This window comes from Strongylocentrotus purpuratus, unplaced genomic scaffold (genome assembly GCF_000002235.5).
Source record: "Strongylocentrotus purpuratus isolate Spur 01 unplaced genomic scaffold, Spur_5.0 spur5_scaffold_7, whole genome shotgun sequence".
NCBI classification, from domain to species: domain Eukaryota; kingdom Metazoa; phylum Echinodermata; class Echinoidea; order Camarodonta; family Strongylocentrotidae; genus Strongylocentrotus; species Strongylocentrotus purpuratus.
The window spans coordinates 6,719,463-6,746,976 of NW_022145613.1; the positions used below are offsets into that span (position 1 = coordinate 6,719,463).

The 27,514-nt window shown below is 37.4% G+C and overlaps 3 protein-coding genes and 1 non-coding gene across 4 annotated transcripts; 1 reads left to right on the forward strand and 3 right to left on the reverse strand.

Moving 5' to 3' along the window:
* Nucleotides 1-1,690: 1,690 nt before the first annotated feature.
* LOC115919924 lies at nt 1,691-3,677 on the reverse strand. Its single transcript, XM_030974617.1, has 3 exons — nt 3,538-3,677; nt 2,566-2,639; nt 1,691-2,046 (listed from the first exon to the last, which is right to left on the reverse strand). The coding sequence occupies exons 1-3, from the start codon at nt 3,673-3,675 to the stop codon at nt 1,851-1,853; spliced, it is 408 nt and encodes a 135-aa protein (XP_030830477.1). The 5' UTR covers nt 3,676-3,677; the 3' UTR covers nt 1,691-1,850.
* Nucleotides 3,678-5,008: 1,331 nt separating this feature from the next.
* LOC115919925 (cell surface glycoprotein 1-like) lies at nt 5,009-10,431 on the reverse strand. The gene is made up of 5 exons (XM_030974618.1): nt 10,239-10,431; nt 8,376-8,640; nt 7,634-7,870; nt 5,970-6,267; nt 5,009-5,030 (listed from the first exon to the last, which is right to left on the reverse strand). The coding sequence occupies exons 1-5, from the start codon at nt 10,260-10,262 to the stop codon at nt 5,024-5,026; spliced, it is 831 nt and encodes a 276-aa protein (XP_030830478.1). The 5' UTR covers nt 10,263-10,431; the 3' UTR covers nt 5,009-5,023.
* A 2,505-nt stretch (nt 10,432-12,936) lies between these two features.
* Nucleotides 12,937-26,769, forward strand: LOC582357 (chymotrypsin B). The gene is made up of 7 exons (XM_782309.5): nt 12,937-13,275; nt 18,049-18,292; nt 19,126-19,167; nt 20,693-20,909; nt 22,125-22,402; nt 23,008-23,150; nt 23,529-26,769. Exons 2-7 carry the CDS (start codon nt 18,103-18,105, stop codon nt 23,712-23,714), a joined length of 1,056 nt encoding a protein of 351 aa, XP_787402.3. The 5' UTR covers nt 12,937-13,275; nt 18,049-18,102; the 3' UTR covers nt 23,715-26,769.
* Nucleotides 13,897-14,115, reverse strand: LOC115920072. Its single transcript, XR_004062160.1, has one exon. It is a non-coding gene; the product is annotated as a small nucleolar RNA U3 (small nucleolar RNA).
* Nucleotides 26,770-27,514: the final 745 nt, after the last annotated feature.

The following is a 27,514-nucleotide window of genomic DNA, read 5'->3' on the forward strand; positions in this document are numbered from 1 at the left end:
AGAAAACAAAATCAAAAACAGTTTTTCTTCTTCAATAAATAATAGAAATTAAACAAAGTGAAAAAATATGGACGGCGAAATATAATTGGCTTTCACATTAACTGATATCTGAACTAAAAATAGACAACATGCTGATTTGTATGTATACTCAGAACATTCTTGCATTCATATTTTCGAGTCCCAACTTTTTTTATTTTAATAATTTCATTTCATTTTCTGGTCATGCCAGGAAAACGTCTGAATTTCTTGAACGTTTTTTTTAAAAATTGACCCGAGTTGATCTATGTGAAAATAGTTTTGAAGTAAACACTGACTTAAATGGTAATAATATTGCTGACATATTTATGTATCACAATTGCATAGATATACTTATATTACGAATTTATTGTTTAATGTGTTATTGCCCGTTTATACCGTAAATGGAAAGCTCTTGCTACTCGCCGCGTGTCGTAAAATGCCATGGTAGGCCTAATAAAGTTCCTTTACTCGAATTCAGACAAAAGCATGTGATTCCCAACTCTAACCAGTGTATTTTCCAGAATACATGTTTTAACTAGGATGCACTACGACACTAAAAATGCTAAATGTAAACAAATGAAATATGTGTGACATGTCTATATATTCCTGGGAACATAGACACATTCATACAGTGGTGTTTTGAATAAATAAGCCCCTTTTCTATCAGTATTACATGCAGCCCTGGTGATATTTGTATGTTTTTTTTATATATAAACATGAACTCCATAATTAAATCATTTTCGTCTGACGTAATATTACACAAAATTGTTTCCACATCATAACGAAACAAACATAATTGAAAACATAAAGTAAGAATTCGCAATCAACTGCTATCTTGAAGCCAACCTGTGTAAGGGGCTTACGACTTGGTCAAGGTGTGACTATCTGTGCATGGTGCTCAATCCTCTCTTAAAGGTACTATGTCCCATTTGCAGGCCAAAAAAAATGAAAAAGTTAAATTCCAACTGCATTTGAAAGATAATACTAATTTAGAACTTCCCTAAAAAAGGTGGGGCTTGAAAATGTCTTCAAGTGGGAAAATAACGACTATTAGTTGTCAAATCGACTTTAGGGCTATAGAGCCCAAAAGCAATAGTCTTGATTTTCAGACAATTGTACCGAATGGTCATATGTTTTATGCTGCGCAAATATTCAATCAGTTTAATCTTGGCCATCACAAGAAGTGGGTTATTGATGTAGACAAATGCTCATCTACCCTTTACAACTCTTTTCATGTATGTGATTACCAAAGAAGAAAAAAAGCCAGTCAATCACTCAATAGTGTCTGACAGTGAAGTCTAGCAAGTAAACAGGTTTCCTTGCATAATTTGAATATGAGGACACTTCTAACCTTTAAATTCCACAGATAGGACATACATGACATATTCATAATTCCTGCAAAGTTCTACAGAATTTGAGGTTGGCTGCAAAAGGGACATAGTACCTTTAATGAATTGTGAAAGGAAATGCGTGAAGGAAGCAAATGCAGACATGCTACAAAGAAGGGATCAGACACCCCCTCCAATCTTGGTGGGGTAAAATACCGGTCCGGTATAACGGTGGTGCCAAATAATATGATATCTCTTTCTTTAAAGCCTATCTGCACTAGTTTGACCAGGAGGGATTAGACCTCCATGCATGGTCACTATCAGGTGGTTATCTCATCAAATCAGCTCTCAATTAACATAAGAAAAAGGGGACCATGGGGGACCAATGAGAGGGTACCGCTTAGGCATTGTTTGCTTTAAGGAGGGCGCAAGTAGCTATAAGTATAGTGCAGTCCAGCTTTAAGTGAAGTAATATAATTTGCAAGGCACATCGGTTCCATAGGATCATAATGAAGTGAATCGGACAACAATGACGGGTTCATCGTCTTTTAACGTGAGGTTGTAGAAGTTGTCGTTGTCGAATCCGTCCTCCAACTCGGCGATGAAGAGATCGCTGAAGGCAGGCCTGGTTCCTATGTCATCTGAAGGAGTGCCGCTGAACAAGCACTGGAACGATACCCGGATGATACCATTTTCATCTCTATGGCAACGTTGACAGAAACATGAGAAATACGTCAATGATTTGTGTTCCGCAAAACATTTCAATCATTTTTCACACTGGATGTATGTAGTCACGGGCAGACAATGGGTTAAAATAATATGCATTTGTGAAGTATAATACATAAATAAACAATCTTTGTTATGTGATTTAATTTTATTGTTATTTGTAGTATACATTATGTCATTGTAACTTCAAGCTTGCAAGATATTGACAAAGGATTCAATCAGGAAACACATTTAGTAAATCAGAACATAGCCAAAGACCAAGACCTAGTTATTCCGAATAATCGCCTAAAAAGCGTTAAGATATTTTGTCCAGGTTTATTTTACTAAGTTAATAATTTGATATTATTCAGAATTCCGCTATGCGAATTCTTTAAGAATAAAATAGCTTATGTGTGACATAAATATGTACATTCACCAAAATGTGATTTAAAAAAAAGATATATGAATACATATCCATGTTTGCCTATAAATGCTAGGTTTTTGTTAAACTTACGAAAAAGAAAACATGTCTACTCCAAGGAAGACATCTTTGAATGCCGAGCTCTGATCCGTATACGTTGAATTTATCTGAGAAGTGGAAACAAAACTATTAATATGACCTTTACTGATTTTAGCGCAGGGCTGACAAAAACTGACCATACCCTTACCACACGAGAAAGGAAGGAAATTTTGTCCAGGTTTAATCATAGTGGAGTAAGATACAAAGAGAATGGTTCCTATATGAGTGCAAGAACAAATTCATTATTTCATTTGCTCTTGTTAACAAAAGAAAGATGCTTTCGAATATAGTTAAGGATTCGACGGCCCGTATTCTACTAAAATCTATTTTTAATGCACTAATCTTTGTTAATTACGTGCCTCGTTACAAACTATTTCATTCACATGTTACGAACAACTGTATTTTAATAGTCAGAATGCGAACGGCAATCATTAATTGTTGCCAGGTAGGACAAACAGTATGGCTTGTCTTACCTAACAACACGTAATATAATGCATTTTGCATTCTGTCTAATGATTAAAACTATTCATTACAGGTGAATGAAATACTTATATTGAGGCACTTCACAAGATTTTGTTACATTACGAAATGGTCTATTGCATATAGGTGAAATATAGACTAAAGTTTTTTTTGAATCACTGTTACTATAGGGGAAATATAAAACTGCACACTTTCTTCTTTGAATGAAAAATGTTATTTGATCGTTCTTTAACAAAAGCAACTCAATAAAATTCGAAATAATACATGTTTTGACGTATAGATGATTGTGACATACATGTACAACATACAATTGTACAACAATGTTCGTTCTTACTTTTTACCGATATATCACTTTGTACTTCTTTTTGAAAATGATATTGTAATGAGTACAGGCACAGGAATATAATAGTTTTTAGTATACCGCATAATATATCAGCAAAATAATGCACATAATCAAAGTCGATACTCAGTGTAAGATATACTTACTCCGTCTGTTATATTATATGCTAGCATCATGTGTTCTGAACTCGACGAAATCGCAAATTCCTCTTCCCAGGGATAATCTAGAATCATGACTGCTCGGATTCTGAACTCTCCATCTAAAGGAGAAGATTGAATAATCATTCAAATAAGCTACAGGGAAATGTGTCAAAGTGTCAACTTGAAACTAAGGGTATGTTTATGCTCAACTTTTTCTGGTCAGAATCAGGCATCTGTTACGCGTTTAGTTCAAAACACGGTTGCATCCTTTCTCATTTTTGTAGAATCACCGAAAAACGGCGATCACGATCGCCGATCGTAAACTCATAAAAAGGTGCGTTTACGATCGGCGATGCTGCATAATCGGCGATTCTGGGAAGCATAAACGCACAATCATTTGTAAACGCGTTTAAATGGGGTCAACGCATTGACCTCTAGTGGGTCTACGTAGCATGCGCAGTGCAGGTTTGCGAATCCAGCTGCAAGGCCACCCAGCCAGATTTTGCCTGGAGGAGCCAGAGAAGTGAGCATAAACAGTTCACCGTGGAACTGCGATTACGATGAGCGTTTACGATGAGCGTTTCAGATCGCTCATTCTACCTTCAAAATCAAGCATAAACGCACCCAGACAATCTCCCTATTTTATCTCCTACATTATACTTTTCTGGGGAAGAAATATCGTCTCGAGATTCAATTGGAAGAGAAACAGGTTAGGGAAACAATACCACTAAATCTCATTTAAAACTCTCGTCATCAATATGGTGTTTTCAATATATTAAAGTTAATAAGTTCGAATGATAGAATTTAATTAAGACAGTTGAGAAAGCTTAGGAAATAATGACGAAATGAAATCGAGTTAATTTGAAGTGAGGCAATACAAAATTCTACTTACCGGGAAATGAAGCTGAAAAAGTGAATGGGATGAAAGGATAGTATTAAAAATGTCAGTTAAGATTATCAAAAAATTTGATTGAAGTTCGTAATCATTATTTTGCAATTTAATATGGTGAGTAATAAAACAAATGGCACATATATAATCGCTTCATTAATGACTGCTAAAGAACTGCAAATATGACAAATTAGCCCATCTTTATTTTGTATATTGTCACAATTCCGATGTTATTAAATGTGATGTTAGCTTGCTTAATCAATTAGCTCATTGACATATCAATCTAGTTACAAAATGCTTAGAAACTCTGTTAAAAAAACAGAAAGGTCTTCTTTTTCATTACGATATATTTCCCACCACTCGCCCCCCCCCCCCCCTCCCCTCTCAGAGTTGATACACCACTGCTTTGATATGCCTAGAATTTAATTTCAGGAGAAGATGCGTCAAATTTGCTGTTAATTTAAAGTTCAGACTCGTGAAGAGACCTGTTAATGTGTTGTTTTGTTAACGTGGTTGTTGTTGCTTTTAATTAATGTGCATTTCTGCACGTATTTGTAATCGACCATCCCATCTAAAGATGGATGTCTTTGGACAAACGTATTTTCAATTGCTTAAAGGTGAAATTCAAAGAAAATCACAAATTTGTCAACTAATGTATCACTAGAAACTGGTTAGCTAACAGATGGCCATCGTACAAGTTATAGGTCAACTACATATCGGGTGATTAATAAAAAATAAAAACACAACCACCTCCATAGCAGCTGGGATATACGAGAGATTCGCCGGGAAAATAACGATGTTTTAATGACGTCACTATATGGACCAACACTGCCCAAGCAGACGACATCTCATAGAGAATGAACGTAATTGCAAAGCTATTATTTGTCAAATTATAATGAGTTTAGTTTATATAAATGTAATGGCATGTCAAACCATTTAAAACGGGATATGACCCGATTCTGATAACTAACATCTTTTGCTTGTAAATACACAGGATAGGGGTTAATTAACAATCAAAGAAACCAGACTTTCAAATTGAAAAACCCCGGAATCATATCAAGGACGGCATTTGTTCCCTCTTGAAACGCCGAACATACCCCGGTGTGTGCAGCTGAATATACAATGGCGTCTTATTTTGTTTACAAGCGACAAATTCCTTTATTTTTGTATCGCTGCATTTGTCATCAAAATAAAACCATGCGCGGGGTTTAGAGTGAGGCAATAGATTCTACATTTAGCCTGACGGTAGTGAAGTAAGAGAAAGAACTCAAGAAAAGATGAAACCACAGGCACTGAAAATGTGTGAGATGTCATGGGGCATCGTCTGCTTGTGCAAGTCATGTCCATACTGTGATCTCACACATCTCAGCAGCGTTCGGAGAGCTCTTCAGGTGCTATATGCCCGGGCTGTATTTAAGCGTTTTGTAATTTATAATAATCATTACTTCGAATGTTTCCAAGCATTAAATTTTGATAACCTTGTCGAATCAAAGTTTAAACTTTGCAATAATGAACATAAAGTTAGTTTTTAAAATCAATGAATATCTACTTTAAACTTATCCCTTTCTCACCGTCAGAGAGTTGTGTAATGTTGTATGCAAAGTAGAAAATGACAGCAATGGCTCCGGCGATGAGAAAGAAGATCGTGACCCACATGATGGATTCCCGTCTGTACGTCTTAACCCGTTTCATTTCCGCTTTCGTTTCTTCGGGGGACATCTCGATGTACCCTGTAACCTTTGAGTGCTGGTTAGTGTTTGGTGTCGTCGCCTCCGCCATCGGTCGCTTTGACGGGAGTGTGCTGGCGTTGTGGATACCGTTGGAGCTCTCAATATCATCCTCAGTGCCTGGTGAGGGATACGAAAAAGGAGTTTAAAACAGAGGATAACATTTCACGATATCCTGCATGGCCACAAATGTACCGCGTTCAAAATCCTACATTAAATGAATTCATAACTTCGACTCTGTACCAAGCACTTCTAACGAACGAAACTTGAAACATAACCTTAAACACATCTGCAAGAGTTATCCTAACCCTATAGCTTTGACGAAATAAACAAAATAAGGTCCGAAGCAAAGGTCACCGGGGGAGCGTGTAGGATCCACCATAACAAGATACGATTGCTTAATGCCAGTACTAGAGTATGTGTAGTAAGATATGATTTATTACGGGAGTAGCTGGAAAAGTCATTGTCCTCCGAGGCTCCGACACAATGGCATGACAAGGTTTGTAAAAACGCGTCAAAACGTGTCATATGACGCACATAAACCTAGGTTTGTCGACAAACCTCTTTTGTGAATTAGGGCCATAGCCATTTAAAGGTATTACAAAGTTTTGGTATGGGGTCATGAATTTGGTTCAATTGAACATATTGGAAGCATATGCGATCCTACAATATTCAGTGATCGTTGTCGCGGTTGAAATCGAGTCTAAAGTTATGAAATTGTAAATAATTAACTCTTTATGTTGTATAGCTCCCTCTCAAGGTCAATATATTAACTAAGCTATGAAACAATGTTTCGTGACTAAAATCTACCGATTAGCTATTCCCGTTTGGAAATTATATATCACAACTACATATTCTGAAATTTTCATGGTCGCAGCTACCATTGTACGGCCGTAGGCGTTATTTGAAATTTATCAAAATTTACCGGGAGCACCGGTAAATTTTTATACTCCATTTTTCGCGAAAGCAGAAGTGTTTAGGGGCTAAATTTTCTCGTGCTTATAAAACATCCACAGGGGCATCCAAATATATCAAAATTGTAAAGAATCACTATCCTCTCAATTTTCAAAATTTCCCAAAACTTTGTATTACCTTTAAGGAGTCGTGATCCTGAAGCAAATAAATAGCTAATTGTTTTTTAAACATGATCGTAACTACTTTCGAAAATCAATTGAGTGGGGATTTCTATACCTTTTAAGAATCCCATAAAAATCATGTTCGGATTACGTAATATTTCTTTGTAATTTTCGCACATTTCGAAAGGTAACGCACTAGCCAGGACCAAGGGCGTATTTAGGGAGGGTGGTGTTTTGGGTGCTAACCCACCCCCGCTTTTTCACCGGCTGGCTGATTCGCCGCTAAATATTTTCTCACGAATTGGGCAAAAAAACACATCCCCTAAAAAAAATCCTGGATATGCCCTTGGCCAGGACCATCGAATTTTCATTACGTCGATTTTCGAAAGTAGTTGCGACCTTGTTTATACCTTCTATTTGGATCTCATCAAACTCTCTTTGCAGTTCCTTCCCTTCCAGCTCGGATACATCAGCAGTAGACGTCGAAGGAACATCCACACCGCTGTCGTTGTTGTATGGAGGAAGAGGTGACCCACAGTCACTCGGTGGAGGGTGATCTATCACCGCGCTACCCGTATCGATAACCTCTGATGCATCTTGGATATCAGCATCTTGTGGCTCGTCGGGTGCTTCAGGGTCTAGTTCAGCTGGTGTTTAAAAAATAATCATGATTGCAAATAGTTTTTTGTGTGAATTTTGATGGGAAGAGTAGAGCAGTTAGAAGATGGCAATTAGGAAATACACTAGATGAGCATAGGGTGTAGCAGTGACCATTGTGCTATTAACGCCTGGAAAGTGGTTTAATTTTGCATGACAAATTTTCAAGAAGGCTATTTTTCAAGATCTTGAGATTTGATAGCCATATATATTTTTTATCATCACTGCCTGTCGCCTTTTCAAAAGGGGACGTTTATGAATTAGAAACTTTGATTCTTTAGAATGTCAAATAATGAGTCGCATTCAATCAGTAGAACCAACGTAGAATATTATACTGCAAACATTGAATACAACTCACGCTTTATGTAATTTCTTACATAATCTCAAGGTATATGTGTAAACATAAAGACGTGTTTTATGTTGTGTGTGTATTTTTTTGTAAGTTTGTTTGTCTGATTTTGTTCTACAGAATTTTGACTTCTTCCGTGCATATACCTTCCAAGATCACCACAGCACCGGTTGTTAAAGGAGGGTTGCGGTCCGTTTGTGAGGGTATGTCAGAGGGTGTGTCCTCATCCTGGGGTGGTGAAGGAGGTCCATCTTCTTCGGGAGGCGGTGTTGGCGGTGTATCTTCCACTGGAGGAGGTGGTGGATGGGGAGTATCTTCTTCAGGAGGAGGTGGTGGTATTTCTAAATCATCAATGGTAGGTGGGGGACGAGAGGTAGGCTCTTGCATCTCGGGTGTTCCACTCGTCTCTCCCTGTAAGAGGAAAAGAAGTACAATGTTGAATGAAGAAAATATCTGGCAATGCGGTTACCTTTCTGATAAACCTGTTAACAAGTTGACAATATTTCTAGTAGGAATTTCTTAAGAAAGAATTCTGGTGCACTCCTAGTATATCACTCCATATTCAGCTCTGTTCATAAAAAATCAAAATAATGTATACCAATAGTACAATAGTCGTTGCCCTTGGATGACGCATACAAAACATTCAGGGGGTTTAATTTGCCGGACATAGCAACGAATGTGGTATTCTCTCATTCGTTTTGCTGTGAACATGACCTTATTGCATTATGTCATTATATAATGTGGTATTCTCTGATCTATGGCGCCACGAACATGATCTTATTGCACAATGTCATTGTATAATGTGTTAATCTGTGATCTGTGGCGCCACGAACATGATCTTATTGCACAATGTCATTGTATAATGTGGTATTCTCTGATCTATGGCGCCACGAACATGATCTTACTGCACAATGTCATTGTATAATGTGGTATTCTATGATCTGTGGCGCCACGAACATGATCTTACTGCACAATGTCATCGTATAATGTGGTATTCTCTGATCTGTGGCGCCACGAACATGATCTTACTGCACAATGTCATCGTATAATGTGATATTCTCTGATCTGTGGCGCCACGAACATGATCTTACTGCACAATGTCATTGTATAATGTGGTATTCTCTGATCTGTGGCGCCACGTACATGATCTTACTGCACCATGCCATCGTATAATGTGTTATTCTCTGATCTGTGGCGCCACGAACATGATCTTACTGCACAATGTCATCGTATAATGTGGTATTCTCTGATCTGTGGCGCCACGAACATGATCTTACTGCACAATGTCATTGTATAATGTGGTATTCTCTGATCTGTGGCGCCACGAACATGATCTCACTGCACAATGTCATCGTATAATGTGTTATTCTCTGATCTGTGGCGCCACGAACATGATCTTACTGCACAATGTCATCGTATAATGTGGTATTCTCTGATCTGTGGCGCCACGAACATGATCTTACTGCACAATGTCATTGTATAATGTGGTATTCTCTGATCTGTGGCGCAACGAACATGATCTCACTGCACAATGTCATCGTATAATGTGGTACTCTCTGATCTGTGGCGCAACGAACATGATCTTACTGCACAATGTCATTGTATAATGTGGTATTCTCTGATCGATCGAACTATAATCATGAAATATCTATTAAATGCACAAAATCATTATACAACAATTACAATAACAATAACAATTTCCAAAGACCCCCACTACCAAAACAAGCCATCTAAGAAATTGTTAATCTCATTCTGATTAATATGTTTTACAAACTGACTGAAACTGTTTAGCAATCAGACATTATATTAGGCGGAACATTCATAAACTTCTGAGCTCATTCAAACATTCAGACACACATAAACAAACAAAGCTAACAAACAAATCATTCAGTACCCAACTGAAAATGGGCCTCAAATACACGAACTACCTTATCTGAAATATCTGCGTGGGACAACAGGCAATGAATGAATCAGGATAATTTCCCATCTTATTTTCTACAGTTATTTACCTCAATTTCTGTGTTATCAGCCATAACAGTGTAATAATCTGTCAGAATTCACAAGACAGTCTGATGCTTCTGCTTCCGAGAATATAATGTGTATTCAAACACAGTTTATAGAAGTTCCTGTCCTTGGGATGGCGCGGTGGGGAAAGAAAGTCCGACTACGTTCTTGCTTTCGTTGTTTACTATACAAGCATGATTTCTTGTTGTGCACATGGAGCCCGTCGTCTTTATTTCTCATCATTGGATTCCAACGACCTGAAGGAAAAATGCCTTTGTCAATTTAATCCTTTGTTAATTTCGCGCTTCGGTAATTTAATTGGAGATGTGTGTCTAGCCTGAGTTGTACATATTGTTACAAGAACGCATGTCATTTACTTCCTAGCTTTTCTCCTACATATACTCGTCATGTTATGATGTGATAGTGAGATGCGTTCAGGCATGAGGTTAACTTATTGTAGTGATTTTTACCAAAATGTCTTAAACATTACATTCCACAGACACAGACCGATGGAATCGTGAAGAGTGAATGGCTTAAAAAGGAGGCGGGCTATTAAGGTTTACATTTCACATCGATAATGGTACAAGTCGTAAGAGATTTTTGTTTCTATTTGGCTTGGTTATTTCACAATCTATTCACATTAGACGTTCAATATTTCTCTTGGCTCCTCTGCCTTACTCCTTTGTTGTATTTGCCTATTTCATTTTCTTGGGCAAAGAAAGAGCATCGTACTTTTCTCGTTGCTAATTCAAATTCTTCATGACGCATCCAGTGGTTGGAATACAATACCTTCTCTTTATCCTCATCATTCAGTATTTCCTCATTCAAATTCCAAAGCGGGTGTTCGCCCAAAGCAGAAGCGTGTAGTCCTATTGTACTGACTGAAACGTAAGGGACTATACGATGGAACCACCCAAAGCACCCCCCCCCCCCCCCTCCTCCTCCCCCATTGTTGGTTGACTCAATCTAATGAAAGATAAAATCAATCTCTCTATCTTGTCAATGGGTAGGCTTATTTTAGTCACGCTAACGATAGGCTACCGACAACAAAATAATAACGAACTAAATTTTATCACGAATGGCCAAGAATTTCAATTCAAATAATTGTTATCTGAAGGAGAAAGAAAAAGCAGTCATGCGTACTCATTTTTGTTTGCACATAAATACATTTGTGTTGCTTTATTGGTAAATTCGGTACTGAAGTAAATAGCAAACCAGGTATGGTTTTGTCTTTAACATATACGTGTATATAGGTCTTTCTTTGGGAGAGTGTGTATCTTTTCCCCTTAAATGTTCCCCTGTATCCTATTTTAAAGTTTTTCGCTTGCTCCAGGTTACACTACCAATCATTACGTGTTTTAGCTGAAAAAACCCCTCAAACCTGCATTAACGACCCCCTGTACACAAATACCTCCTGTCTATAAAGACCACACTTGTTTGTTCCCTTGAAATGATGCTTCTCATGGAAATGATTATCGGAGGAAACCTGCTCTTTGTATTTTCTATAGAGGTTAGTTTGGTCGGGCTTTCTATAGAGGTTATAATGTAGTCCTTAACTAACAATACAAATTTATTTAATTTTTTAATCATAGATCATCAATAAGATTTGGCCATAAGGCCTTAAAAAAAATGTTGTGTTGCCCTTTAGGTGCCAAAACATGGGGCGGTCGGAAATCTTTTATTTTTGTTCTTCTTTTCTCTGTCTTTGGGCTGATATTTCTCAGTTTTTAATGCTTTAATATTTTTTTCTCTAAAAAACGGCACAAAAAATAAAAAGTCGACCGTAGATTTCAAAACTTTTTGCTCGGTCGCAAAGGGCAATACAACATTTTTTTTTTAAATTTAGGCCCAATGGCAAACATAAATCATCTAAATCAACCATTACACTGTGTGAAGGTAGAAAAGGAGCTTAAACACCGCCATCTCTTGGTGTTGCTTCTCTCGTGTCGGTTGTCTTTCCGTCCAATCCCGGGGTCCAATCACCCACTGCTTTTCTGGAAATAGTGCAACCTCCGCGGTGATAATGTACTCATTCAATAATAGAGATATCCTTTGGGAGAATTGCAGATACCAAATTGTAGAGAAAAACTATTCTGCTTAGATAACCCACCGTGAATGCACATGTATTTGGTATTATGCACATATCATCACGAACATTAAAGTAATTAACATCGTATCGATTTCATAAAGTACCATGTAGGCCTATATGTATTTACAAAAAAAAAATCGAGGATAATTCCAGCAACGTTTTTTTGTTTAATTCCCTGCATTTAATATTTTTTCTCTTTAACATTAACACTTTATCCGCTTTCCTTATTTATACTTCAAGGTTCAAGGTATGTTGTTTTTTTTTCTTTATGTGTCAAGGTATTTATGTGGATGATAATGTGACAATATCTACCCCTTACACTTACATTTTTGTCCACATAATATTCTATCCATCAAACATCATAATACACTTCGTGCTATATCCATCGAGATGTTATTGTCTTTCAAATCTAGGCTCTCTCTCCTTTTTTATTATTACCAAGGCAACAAAAGTCACGCCACCCAATCTATTTTTAACCCCGTCGTCTATCCTTTATCTAATCGTCTTGGGAACAAGGTACCGTCTGACCCCTGCCCTGTGACCCGAGATGGCCTCAGCTGTTACCGGAGACGAGAAGCCAAGCCTTACTCCCAGGTCACCCATCAACCTCCATTCTGCTTCGTCGTAAACCAGCTGAGACTAGTACAGGAGCGAGAGATCGAGAGGATATGCACAGAGCGAAAAATCATTGTGGTACGAGCAGTTTCAGATATTTTCAGCGGACATCGAGGGCTACATGCATCCAGTAAACAGCATTCGATAAAATATATCAGTATAACAAGGTCTAATAATTCCGATGTACCACAAATCGATTAGTAATTTCCATAGATGGAACGCAAGTATTATATTTTTGTGAGATTGTTCTTATGCGTGCTTCCACGTAGCTTTGAAACAGCTGATGCCTCTCGAGACGACGATATAGGCTTTCGCACGTAATATACGTCGTTTGTGAAGTGAGTATTATACCAAGCATCTGATTATCATATCGCAGTGTGGATACGTTTTGTGTGTGTTGTTTGTGTATCGAGTCTGTTCGAACATATTTTATGCGCAAGTTTTGCATGGATATGTATTTCATTATTGCTCCTTGACCAAACTTTCCTTCAGTAATGGGATGTACTGTTATAAAGTTATAATATGTAACAATGACTTGTAAATATGTAATTTGTATATGATTGCAAATTTATTAAACACACAAATATAAAAAAATATATAAAATAACAAAAACTTATATGAGCTTCTTTCCGAATAGTTGTTTCTTATCATTAACTATTCCTCAAATGTATAAAATATTGAAATTTAAAGAGCTTTGTTACAGAAAAAGAAAAAAGATCCGTCATTCCGTAACAAACGTACATGAAATTGAATATTTCACAAATTTAATAAATGGGCTGATGAAGTGACTTTTTTTTTAAATTCAAAATGTCTTGTATAATATTCCTCATTCAAGGCAGAAAGCTCTCTGGAAATGCCATTCCGTACCGTTTGTAGTCGACCATTTTGGTCTTCTGGATCATGTTGTTGCACAACGTGTGTTATGTGCTATCTTACTTTGCATTTCAATAAAAAATCTAACCACTCAGAATGCGTTTCCCTCCTCCTATTCCTCGCAAAGGAAGAAGAGGAACGGTCATCAATGACGACGAGCGAGTTATCGAGAAGATAACACTCGAAGTCCGCTTCGCGCTCAGAGGGAAACGCTACGACTCTTCATCGTGGTTAGGTGTGGGGACACTAGTGTGTCGTAAGAGAACGATACATACTATAGAAATGATCCCTAAAAGTATGATCTTAATTTACATATATAATTTAGGAAATATATATAGAAGGATTAAACATCATTAAATATGGTTAGTAACTAATATTTTCCTGAGAATTACCGAATCGAGGGACGGTAAAAGATATTTATACTTTATTAAAGAGTTATAACTTATTTCACAATAATAATTTAAGTTTTTTTTTTTACTGGCCTGGATTTTCTTCTTAGATGAGGGTAAAGGTGAAATCCTTGGTAGATGCTTGGAAGAGCTGGAATAGAACAGCTTTATGATGAATATTCATGATATATTGTTAGTCTTTGATACCAGACAGGAATTTTGTTTCTCTTTATCCATAAAGGATGTTAATTCTAAAACCAAACATACTTATGCATCGTTAAGTGGTCAAAGGTATTTGAAAATGTATAGATTACATAATTGTTTGCACTTGAAAAAAAGAAGTTATAATATACAATGTATGTTTGTTTTCTATCATGCAATTCAATGTCTCAAATGTGCAACATTCAGTCAATTGAAGTGACTGAATTATTCGTGTAAACATAAAAATTTAAAAAAATATTACTGCATATGAGAGTGTATACTTTCTGACAACTATAAATTGTTTCGGGAAAAGTAGGAAATTTAATTTGAAAAGTAAAGGTAATATGTCCCATTCGCAGCCAACATCAAACTCTGTAGAACTTTGCAGGAATGATGAATATGTCGCGTAGGCCCATATGTTCTGTCTGTAAAACGTTAGCAGAGTCATATTATTCAAATTATGCAAGGAATCCCGTTTGCTTTCTAGAAAACACTGTCAGATATTATTGAGTGACTGACTGACTGACTTTTTTCTTTGGTAATAACATGAATTAAATGAGCTGTGAACTTGTAAAGGTACATGAGCATTTGTCTAGATCAATGACCCACTTCTTGTAATGGCCAAAATTAAACTGATTGAATCTTTGCGCAGCACATAACGTACGACCATTCGGTACAATGGTCTGAATATCAGACTATTACTAAAATGATTGCAATTACTACAACTACAGTCAATTCGACATCTAATATTCGTTATTTTCCCACTAAAAGACATTTTCAAGCCCTTTTGTTTTGAGGAAAGTTCTAAAATAGTATTATCTTTTATTTTATTTTTTTTCTGGCCTGCAAATGGGACATAATATTTTTGATACGAACGTATTTTTTTTTAAATAGATTAATCATGTTTACCTCATGTTCCGTTCAGTGTCCTTTCTGTTAGTGCTATGTTTTGTCTACGTTTTGTTTTTAGGTGTGTGTTTTTTCTCTCGTCCTTTTATTTTGGTAACATAATGTTCAGTAGATAAACCTTTGGAACCTCACCGTGAGCATCTTGGCTTGTACTGATTCTCTTCTCTTTATGTAATATTTTCATTTCAGAACAAGCGTGTAAGATCAGATTTTTGTAAATCTTAATCAAGTCTCGTGAAAATTGAAGAAAAAAAAGTTTGCACCTCGCATTTGGTGTTTTGTCTTTCATCGTGTCATTATCGACTAATATTATATTATTATTATTTATTTTATTTTATTTTTTTTTTTTTGTTGGGAGGGGGGGGGGGAGGTAGTCATTCCGTAGTTTTTGAAAAAAAGAGTGATTATTTGTTTGTCATTTTGCCGCAGAATTTGAAAGAGAAGGCCCTAAAAAGAATGAAACTGAAATGAACCAGTAGGAAAGGCTTTCTCAGAAGAAGAGAATATGCTACAATTACTTTCGAATTTTATTTCAAGAAAATCCGAGTTCTTTTGATAAGAAAACTGTGTACCCATAATTTGTTAACGAAGTCATACTGTTTTATGTAAGTTGACCCGAACTGACACAAACATAATTACGTTCATGACAAATCGGATGAATGATGGAGGAAATAAAATATTGAATGTTGATATCACTATTTATAATAACATACATGGGCAGGAAGAGAATGGCTCATTATGTTGCAGTACTTCTTCATTTGTTAAAGGTAAAGACCAGTATTGGAAACGCCCCAATTTCAAAAAATGAAATGGAAGCTCTCATTACCAATCATGTGAAAGAATATGTTTTGACTAATTCATGATGATAAAAAATTTGCCGGGAAACCGCCTACTATTTCATATATTTGGTAAATTTGTTTCTCTCTTGGTCTGTGAGAGATATAGGGTAGTCCGATATACATCTTTCTGTGTATAGTGCTTGTAACTTTACGAAGAATGGGCCAAATTTCTTATCATTTTGATGATTCCAGAACCTTGCAGATGCTAGATGCTAGATGATCAACCTTTTCTGATCGATTCCACAACGTTTCTTTCACAATGCAATCGCATGACCATAACTGGTCTTTACCTTTAACGCATATAATTATGTATCTCCTACTTATATCATAGTACATACATGTTTCTTTACATGTCGTCTTTTGATCAAGTCTTTTCCAACATAGAAATGGAGAAAGGGGCATTGCGAGTAATCTATAGCACATTCGAATGGGTATGATTACTTCAATGTTAATATCACACATCGTGACCGAATTATCAATAAGTTAACAATCATGTATGATCTGATCTTTCACAGGTTCACCAGAACGTCCTTCTTCTTTGTTCATTCATCTCAAATCTGGGTTACTTTTCCCCTAATTTCCCTCAGGGTACCTTTATTCCGTATGGATGTAACTTATCAGCCACGGATGATAAAACATGAACTGTAACAGTTCACGATACGGGTTTGTGAGCCAGGATATATGAGCCTTCGCTATCTATCTGAGATTCATGAACAATGGATGGATGTATCACAATGACATTTTCATTTTATCTAAGTCATCTGCCTACCCTTAGTACCCTCACTATGTAGGTCATGGTTGAAAGCTTTGTCACGTAGGCCATCGTGATTACCACTGTTGTGGTGATGCAGTGGCGGATCCAGCCGGCGGGAAGAGGGGGGGGGGGCAATCCGTGAGAAAATATTAGTTGCGACTCAGCCACCGGTGAATAAGCGGGGGGGGGGGGGGGGTAGGAGGCACTTTTGTTGTCCAATTTTTCAGGAAATATTTTACCCCGACTCAGCCAGCCGGTAAATAAGCGGGGGGGGGGGGGGAGCACCTTTCTTCTTTTCCTTTTTTGATCGAGTTTTGGAGGCCGGAAAAATTTAGCGCCGACTCAGCCGGTCGGTGAATCAATTATTATTATTGATTTATTATTTTTTGGGGGGCGCTTTTGTTTAGTGTTTTAAAAAAGGTTAACTTTACGTTATTATCCTATTTTTTAAATCGTTTTTGGGGGCTAGGGGGGCCCGGGCCGGAAAACTCGCTGCGTGGATCCGCCCCTGGGTGATGTGCAGTAGTTTTTGCAGCAAAAATACACAGTTAGAAACAGCAGAAATATATATACATAATAATAGTTTAATTTACATTCAAGGAAACACAAACCCAAACATACACTACATAGTTATGGGACAAAACATAGACTTCTTAAAAATAAGAATTACAGACTTAGACAAAGGAGGTTTGTCGACAAACCGAGGTTTATGTACGGCATATGACGCGTTTTTTACAAACCTGGTTTGTAAAAAACAAAAGGAGGTTTGTCGAAACAAAAGGAGGTTTGTCGACAAACCTCCTTTGTGAATTCGGGCCGTTGTGTTTTGCCTGCCAGGTGGTAAAGGTACAAACTTCCCTAAGTCTTTTGATTATGAATATGAGTGATTCGCGTATTACCGTAATTCCGGAGCAAATAAAGGATTAAAACGTAGGATGTTTAGAATCATCCTCGAGAACATAATTGTTTGAATTTAATTAAACGACTTTCTTCTTCTTCTCCTCCTCCTCCTTCTTCTTCTTCTTCTTCTTCTTCTTCTTCTCCTTTATTTCCAACATTTTTCTTCTTCTCCTTTCTCTCTTTCTGCCTTTCTTCTATAATAATGTATCCTTTAACTGTAATTATTTTTCTTGAATCATTCTTAAGGTTCTGATGATCAAGCCGACGCAAATTGAATAATCACCAAACCAGTAATCTTTGATGAAAATAACCATGACTGAGCAATCGGACCGCCCTAAAGTCACCATGGATGTTGAATGTCAGTCACGCCTTGGATCGCATCGACACCGCATCTGTTGCCATGACAGCAAGAGAATCGTTCCCTGGATGCTCTTCTCCTCCTTCGTGACGCTTACCGTCGTTCTTCTGGTTCTTTTTTTGGTTTTCAAAGGTAAGTATTTATTATTTTTCAGCGCTGATGTCAACAAAGATCAAGTTCTTTTAACCGTATGTCTTGTACATTGTTAATTTTAAATCTGTTTTATATTGCATTTAAATTGAAGATGAGAAAATATAACTTTTCTCTCAGCGTCATGCTTCCAAAATGTTAACTGCCACTTTTTGGTTCACGAATTATCAACCGGTGAATTTTTGTTTCCTCACTTTTTTCACTTGGGAATGGTCCCCAAAATAAAATAATGAATGGAAATTGGATTTTTAAAGCATTAATTGTTTTGTTTCACCACCTCTGTAATATAATATTTCAATCAAAACATAGACTCAATATCAAAATTAAAAAAAAAAAAAAACATTTGGCCATAATTCTATTTTGAGTAAGTATTATTTCATCATTTAAAAAAAAAGTTTTATAGGATTTTTTCTCACTTCATGTCAGTATTTGCGTTGTTGTCTAATAATAAAGAAAAATAATTTTGTTGTTATTTTTCTTCTTCTTCTTCTTTCCTTCTTCTACCTCTTCTTCTTCTTCTTCTTCTTCCTCTTCTTCTACCCCTCTTTCCTCTTCTTGGTTTAATGGCGACTGTCTATTGATGTCTGTATGATTGAATGAGTGAGCGACGTATTCCTTCATGAAATGTTCATAATGTCAAGTCCACCCTTTGTAACATTTTCTATAAACACTTTAATTGTAACATATAAAAGACATTTATACATTTACCCCGATGTAACCTCTCACTCTTAGAGACACATCTATTTTTGTTTCTGATTTCCCCCTTGATCTCTATCTCTTTTCTTCTTCTTCCTCTTCTTCGTCTTCTTCTTCAGATGACCGTCATATATATGCGAAGGAACCATCCATGGTTGAAGGTGAGACCTAGATTTTTGTTTTTCTGAACGGAAATCGGAAACCATTATAGGTATTTTATAGATCAAGACAATCGAAATCCAGAATAATAACATACTTCCTCTTCCAAGTTTATCCATCAAAACAACACCTTGATACAAAACCGTCGATTTACCCAGTGAAATTGTTATTGTTCTATCAATAAGCCGTGATATGAACTCCACTTTTTAGACCTAGTATCTGCATTTCTTTTACAAAGCTCTAGTCTGTGGTTTCCCTTTCTATTCTCTATTGCATGAAAGTGTTTCTTTGATATCACATGTTTACAAGTTTCACTCCACTTTACGTGATACGTGCAATCAGATGTTGATATAATATAAAGCAGTATTAACAATGTTTAATAAACACAGCCGCATTGACTGTTTAAAAAATATATCAACTAAAGGCGATTGCAATAGACTAGTCGGGTTGTTCATCACATATTGAAATGTGCGAATATTGCAATGATTATCCGAACATAACATGATTTTTGTGGGATGTACAATAAGTTACCCCCCCCCCCCCCCCACAAAAAATTAAATATTAAAAAACTACTACATTCCTTAAATGTCCTTGCGATCTTGCTTATATTACAAATAAGTAAGCCTTCACACAATAATAATAATAAAGTGAAGAAAACTTAAATTTGACAATTTACACGATTTTCTATGTGCGTGCCGGTTCGTGAAATGATCGACGAATTGTAACACAAAAGCAAATCAGTGCCAGAAGAGAGAGAGAGAGAGGGGGGGGGGGGGGGGGAGGTGAAACTAACGAGAGACAATTGGAAAGTCGATATACTTTTTTTTCCTTCTTTTCATGCACCGTTTCAATATTTTAAAGCTGCATCAGACTCTGAGCTTGTATTGAATGCTATGTTGTGACCTTGGTTTTTACCCGATCATGAACCGTACGAGTTGCTATCAGGGTCACGTTTTAGGATCGAGGTACCCAATAAATCAAAAGATACCCAGTCTGATAGCAGTTGAGTTGTTCCCATGGCAACGGAAGTCGGAAGATAAGTTATGGTCTCCGATTGTCTCGTTGCAAGCTAGAGCCAAACTGAACAGTGCGGTAGCGTTATGTTTAAAGGGCATCATAAACTAAGCGATCCGAATATAATTAGATCTTAAAGCCCGTCTGTACTAGTTTGGCCAGTAGGGATTAGACCACAAAGCGTTTTCACTGACATTGTTTTTTATATAGAGGGAACAAGTAGCTTCAAGTAGTACAGTGGGACTTTAAGTGAGTGTGCGCACGCGCATACTGGGCACGGGAAATAACGCCTCGTGTGCAGCGGGCCTAGCACGAAATGTGCTAACTCCCGTGGGGGATATACATTTTATATTCGAATCTTTTTAAGTCTGTAGTATTACTGATGATATTTTTTTTCTTTTAAAGAAGATGTGGAACAGCTCATTGGTACTTCCATTTCAAGACGAGATATTATTCTGGACCTCGGCAACATCTCAAACTTTTTAAATTTCAAACTTGTCTACTACTCTACAGACACCTCGCCCAGTACTGAAACCAACGTCTCCTCGTCTATATGTGGCCGTCGTGGTGAGGTTCCACACCCTGGCATCGACACTCGGGTTTCGGGAGGGCGCCCTACTACCATTGAGGCGTGGCCGTGGATGGTTTCTTTGAGGGACGAGAGTGGTGACCACATCTGCGGTGCCACTCTGATCAGTGACCAATGGCTACTCACCGCTGGACACTGCGTGTAAGTGCACGCAGCCAATGATAATTTATGTAGACGAAGTCGTCATTTGGGGGAAATCACACAAGTCCGCCTGCAGTCTACTCTCTTAAAAAAAGAGAGTGAATTTTCACTCTATTTTCACTTTCTTGGGAGTGTCGTCCGTGATCACTTGTTTAGGAGTGAAAATCGATTGATTTTAGAGTGCTCTCTAAGAAGAAAGGAGTGAATGTTCACTCTATTTTCACTACATTTCCCTCTCCAGAGGAGTGACGTCCGTGATCACTCAATTTTTTTTAGAGAGTAGTCTATCGATCATGTCCACTAACCAGGATCGGAACAATCTTACTCTTTACCCGGGCAAATTTTAGAAAGGCATATTCAATTAGCCTTTTCGAGTGCTTCTCAATTCCTTGGGATACTCCTATAATATGTATAAGGTTTTAGCGCCCCCTCCGGCCCCCTTCTGCCCCACCCTGCCTGTCTTTGACTAACTGTTAATAATTTTTGTGCAGATGTCCTTAATATTCTAGGAATACAAAAGGCTTTGAAGGAACTACCAAAAGGCTTTTTATTCCAATATTTTGTTTCGCTATCAGATTATGTTCATATATTATATATCGCTCAAAGTCTGAGAGATTTATTTATGTGTTAATGCCGACAAAACTGCGCTTTCTATCGGTAGTAAGCCTACGCAACAACCTACAGTATATGATTAACACAGATATGTATATCTGCTAGCGACTATTCACATTGGACTGAAGTGAACTGGCATAAATATAGCGTTGAAACCACTTCATGTAGGGTTGAGTGGATGGAATAGCGCTATATCAAAGTGACAAAACGTGTTTTTATGCAGCTTTTTTTGTCTAGTCTTTTCTTTTCATTTCATTTAATTTCTTTCCAGTACTTTTTTGCGTGTGGGACAGTGGCGGATCCCCCCCCCCCCCCCCCCACTGAGCAAATTATCGGCCGACTGTTTCGCCGCTAAATATTTTCTCACGAATTGAGGCCCCCTCCTCTGCCGCCGGCTGGATCCGCCCCTGGTTTAGGATGCAATGACAAGGAGTGGTTACTTCAAACTAAATAAGAAACAATCATATAAAGCTTAGAAGCGGGTTCCTTCATAGTTACTCCTACACAGTTCACATTAATAGGCCTATAAAAAGAAGAGCTAATTCCTACATAATACATTTCCATTATTTGTACCTCCTCCCCGATCTTCCTCTGCATCAACAGTTCCACCATCACCAGCCGCCCTCTGGGCTACGTCACAATGGGAGACACGTCTATCGCCGAACCTTCAGAATATCACGTGACCAGGGAAAGCTTGGAGACCTTCATTCATCCCGATTTCGACTCGTCCACCTTCGCCGATGATATCGCCCTCATTCGATTCGACCCACCGGTATTTCAAAGCAAGGGCGTGTCACCGGTTTGTTTGAATGAAGGCAGGAACGAGCTCGAGGATTACTCCAAGTGCTACGTCACTGGATGGGGAGCCACGTCCGTTTCGCGTGAGTTAAAGTTAACAAATTCCTGGTTATCTAAAACATGAAGAGAGAAGGGGTTAGAGAGAGAGGGAGAGACAAAGATAGAGAGAGAGAGAGAGAGAGAGAAAGAGAGAGGGAGGGAGAGAGAGAGAAACAAAAATGTAGAGAGAGAGAGACAGAAACAGAGACAGAAAGAAAGAATATCCCTCAAGCTCTAATTTGTTGCTATTATTAAAATCAGTTTGATATTGTATAATGATTTAAAAGTGGAACAAGGCCAACAGTCCATTCATCAGAACCTAAAGATCAATTATTCATAATTACTTTTTCCGAATCGTGTCACAATGGAAAACTGTTCATATTCATTGACAACTGCAAAAAGAAGCAAAATGAAGCAACTGCAAGAACACACTTCGCGCGGTTTTTCACTAAACAAAGATCTAACGCTCTGCTGCAGTTTTAATCGATTTTACATCATGTATTTGATAAGTTGCCTTTGCTTGTGTTTGAGAAAAATTTCTACTAATACGAATTATCTTCAAAGACTTTATGTTTCTTGTGTTTAAAAATATTTTTTTTTGCATATGAGTCATTAAAAAAGAAAATCTTACTTCAAATTCTTTCCTCAGTTATGGCATCGACAGGTTTGCAGGAAGGTCGAACGCCCCTGGTACCTCGTCAGAATTGCTCTGAGGACTACGGTACCCGACATCACGTGACGTCAGACATGATCTGTGCAATCTCTCCTGACTGGCAGGTCGACACATGCAAGGTATGTGAATCTACATCCCCCCCCCCCCCCTCCCTCCCTCGATCACTGGCATGGTGTGTGCCCCGGCCCTAAAACAATCGGTACAATGTGGTACAGCTTGCGATGGTTTCTTTATGTGCTTTTATTTTCTTAATGAATCATTGTTGAGAAATATATTGTTTTAGAGTTACTTGATTTGGGAGAAATATGCAGAGGTTTGGGGGTTATTTTTATATTTCTTGGTACAACTGATTTGGTGCGGATTGGACAAGAGCAAGGACAAAATAGTAGAAATTTCATGATATAACAACTGAATCAGGAAATTAAACAAGTTATCGCAGTTACTTGTCAAAGTCTAAAATAATTTTGTTCCAGTAACTTTTTTTTTTTATCTTTCAGGGTGACAGTGGTGGTCCCTTGGTGTGTCAAGACAGTATCAGCGATGTCTGGTCTGTGATTGGAGTGACAAGCTTTGGTTACGGCTGCTGGAATCCAGGCGATCCTGCCCCAGGGGTCTACTCTCGTGTCTCCAGCTACTTCGACGACTTCATCATGAAAACCGTCGACGCTGAATCCCGCAGATGACGACGTTATCGACATGCCATCGCGTTGTCCGCGAAAACGGGTTGAATGGGGTTTACGAAGAAAGCCAGGAATTTTGGATGTTTTAATCCATTCGCTTAACGTGCATACCAAAGATATTGGGATATAGCATCTCAAGCTTACCAAAAAGAAGGCTAATTTGATTTTTTTTTCTTCTCTTATTTTGTTGGTAAAAAAAACAGTATTTTTCTTCAAACGAAGATGCAAAAAATGATAGTATTGAAATTAACTATTGCATTAATTGAAGTTAAACTTCACTATTTTCTTCCGCACTTCGATTTTCATTTATATGACCAGCAGCCTTCTTGTCCATACCTTTTTTTTACGAGATGATATGAAATGATGATAATATGAATTGAGGTATGATTTAGTAAGATGAATTTACAAAGTACTTTTTTAAGATAGATACAATTTTAGATACGATTAATTACCGTATCATGATGTTGATACTACAAACAATTGTATGATTAATTGCATGATAGTGTGGCCAAGCATCATTTTTCAAAGGCAGAAAGTATTGCAAAGGATTGGATTAGATTAAATTTGAAGAAATCATAGAAACTTATTCGTTTTCCTTAAAAGTGTGCTGTGTCAATTCTTTTGCTCAATTGATAATCGGAATTTTTCTGATGGTTTGAGCGTTCAATGATTGTTGCGTCGAAATAGAGACTGATTTTTCTCTTCCTCTGAGATTTGAGTATTAGAAATGTCCGTGTCAGTAATGATAATTCTTGAAACTGGTCATCGTAGTAAGCTGTGGAAGTGTTTTAATTTGGTACTTTAATCACATTCCTGAGTAAGACCTTCGTTTTAATTAATAACAGTGCAAGATTAAAATTTTGTTTTTGTATGAGAGAAGTACTAGCTTATAAAATGAAACTGCGATTGAATGAATTGCTTGCACAAAGAACAGCAAGTTTAACAGAAATCGGTTTTCGTTTTTTCCTTCTTCTTTTTGTATGTAGCACGAGGTATTATGTTTTAATTTACTATCTAAACTAAACATTGCCAGTTCTTGCCAGCTCTATTTGTTACGTGCCAACCCTTGCATTATTTTGATTCATATATTTTAAAAGGTTTCGTGTACCAAAATGGGGAAGCCAATGTGTATTTCGCTATGCAGTATAGTATCCAGTTCATTTTTATATATGAAAGGGCGATTTTGTTTTTGTATTAAAGTTGATACACTCATCACCAATACTCAATATTATGTGTTATTTTAAAGGAATGGAATTTGCATGTTATAATTGTGTGCTAAACGGCTTAGAGGAGAACCTTTTTATCAATGGAGAACGCGCATCTCTTTTAAATCGAGGAAAATCATGAAATAGATTTATTGCGTTGGTCGTGGCAAAAAGCTGTTTGGATTTGAACCTATGGTGATGATAATTCACAATAAAGAGCCACATGTGTATAGATATCTCATAAATGATGGACAGTATTATTGATGACGACTTTGACAGAGCTGTACCTACTGTAGGGTAGCTACAGGGGACGTGTGGGCACGTGCCCTCAAACGAAAAACAGGGGGGAAAAGTTGGGAAAATATGCGAGACCGAAAAAAATGAAGATAGAATGAAAAGGGGCGTGAATTAATGGGGAGATGACGATCCCCCTCCCGCACTCCTCCTTAAAGGGAAATCCAGAGAAGTTGATTGATAAAAGTTTGAATGAAATCAGACGAAAAATGATAAATGTATTAATATTTTCAAAGTTGTAATCACTATTGGCTGAATCGGTAATGTATCTGTGATGTAATGGCGGACAACTTACCCATTTGTTCCATAACACACAATTACTAAAAATGTATAAGAATATATGCCTCAGGAAGGTCCTTTCTCTTTGAAGGATTTATGATAATATGCCATCCATTTTGAGTAGTGCCCCAAGATGGAAGGCGCTTAGGGGAAAAACACAAATTAATGATATTTTTGTACAAGACAAACCGGAAGAGTTATCCGCGACTGCGTCACAGTCCGCTGACCGAACTGCCAATTTGATATTCGCATAGACTTAGTGATCTCATATTTGAAACATTCATAATTTTCTTATCATTAGTCCGATATATTTCAAACTGTCGCCACTTTGTTTATCTTAATTTTCTGCTTTCATACAAATAAACTTATTACAAGGGCCTCGTAAATTAACATGAAAAGCCTGGCAATAATTTCCTTTTCAAGTTTTATTGGTTGGGGATGTAAAACGAGGGGCATATGGTTCTGCCTTAGTGTTCGGTACGCCGATGAGACTATAGAGAAGCAATAAGTTTGCAGTTCGAATGCCCGGTTCGAATGCTTTGACTTTTTTAAATGAAATTTGTAAGGCTGATTTTGTAAAGCGCTTGTTATTCATCAATAATGATTTTGATACCGATTTTTGTGTATGGATACCACTTTGTAATTCAAACGTATGAAATGTTTAAAACATTTACTATATGAGAAGACATGCAGCTAGTATAATCATTTACTCATTACATGTATCTGTTCTCTTTTTTATTAAAAGATACGATATTTTTGTATGTAATACGATGTATGTAATACGATGTATTTTTGATCACTTTTATTCTGAATCCCAGGATGAAAAAGATAAATCTAAAGATTTGACTGTTGTATGAGTATTATATGCACTGACCGTTAAGCCTCGGTCACAAATGCCATTACGAACTGCTACGAACGCCGTACGAACGATTTTCAGACAATGGAAATTCGGGAAGACAATGGAAAAGCAGGGAGATTCGTATGAAATTATCGTTCGTACGAACCTTTGTGACCGCAGCATTACTCTGTGTTGGTGTAAATACATGTTCGTTTAGATCTGTATGCCTTATCTTTACCCACTTTATCTGATATATCTTTTATCTATAATCATAACGCGTTGTTTATGTGCACTATTTTGACGATTATTAATGAGAACTTAGAAAGGTTACGTGGTATCACTTTTGAATTGCATGTCTTCCTACTATATCGCATTTTGAAATACGTATTATACTGGTTATGATTAAAATTTTACTGAAATAAAATCAGTTTCGTTATCAAAACCCTATCTTCGTGTTGTCATTATAAACACAAATTATCATCAGCAGATGCCGTTTACATTAGTCGGTCTCGGCAAAGCATCAGTAAAGACAGTCAAAGTTGTCTTGGTGGCCTCCCCTCTATATAAAGGTCACCTATATGTGCATGGGTGTCGATCCCGGGGGGGGGGGGAGATGGGGGATATATCCCCCCCCCCCAATGTTTTAGGTGGGGGATGGCCTGTACAATCACCCCCCCCCCCAAATAGTTCACCATCAAAAAAAAAAATTAATGATGAGAGCCCGATGAGAGAAGTTAATGATTATTACTCGCAAGATGACCATCAATATACACATTTTGCTATCTCATTTTCATAATACATACACATGAGACAACCGTATATGGGGGGGGGGGGGAGAGGGGGGAACTGAATTGAGACAAGGGCACGATACAACGAATCGTCTTCCTTCTCTAATAATTTAATAAAACGGTAAAGCTTCCGCGCTTCGCGCGAGATGGGCGAAAATGAATACAAACAAGGATTAAGAGTAATAACTTATTGAACCGTCAAAGCTTCCGCGCGGAAGGGCGGGGGTGGGGGGGGGGTTGCACTAAGACAAGGACACGATACAACGAATCGTCTTTTTTCTCTAAAAAAATAATGAAACGTGAAAGCTTCCGCGCTTCGCGCGAGATGGGCAAAAATGAGTTCAGACAAGGATTAATGTGACGGGCGAAAATAAATTCATACAAGGATTAAGAGTAAAA

Coding starts and splice junctions, on each gene's coding strand:
- LOC115919924 (XM_030974617.1), bottom strand. CDS start 3,675: ATGATTATTCAATCTTCTCCTTTAGATGGAGAGTTCAGAATCCGAGCA. Junction 2,640..3,537: donor CATATAATATAACAGACGGA/GTAAGTATATCT, acceptor TCCACTTCTCAG/ATAAATTCAACGTATACGGA. Junction 2,047..2,565: donor GTAGACATGTTTTCTTTTTC/GTAAGTTTAACA, acceptor ACGTTGCCATAG/AGATGAAAATGGTATCATCC.
- LOC115919925 (XM_030974618.1), bottom strand. CDS start 10,262: ATGGCTGATAACACAGAAATTGAG. Junction 8,641..10,238: donor CTGATAACACAGAAATTGAG/GTAAATAACTGT, acceptor TTCCTCTTACAG/GGAGAGACGAGTGGAACACC. Junction 6,268..7,633: donor TGATGAGATCCAAATAGAAG/GTATAAACAAGG, acceptor ATCCCTCACCAG/GCACTGAGGATGATATTGAG.
- LOC582357 (XM_782309.5), top strand. CDS start 18,103: ATGAAAATAACCATGACTGAGCAATCGGACCGCCCTAAAGTCACCATG. Junction 18,293..19,125: donor TCTTTTTTTGGTTTTCAAAG/GTAAGTATTTAT, acceptor CTTCTTCTTCAG/ATGACCGTCATATATATGCG. Junction 19,168..20,692: donor GGAACCATCCATGGTTGAAG/GTGAGACCTAGA, acceptor ACTACTCTACAG/ACACCTCGCCCAGTACTGAA.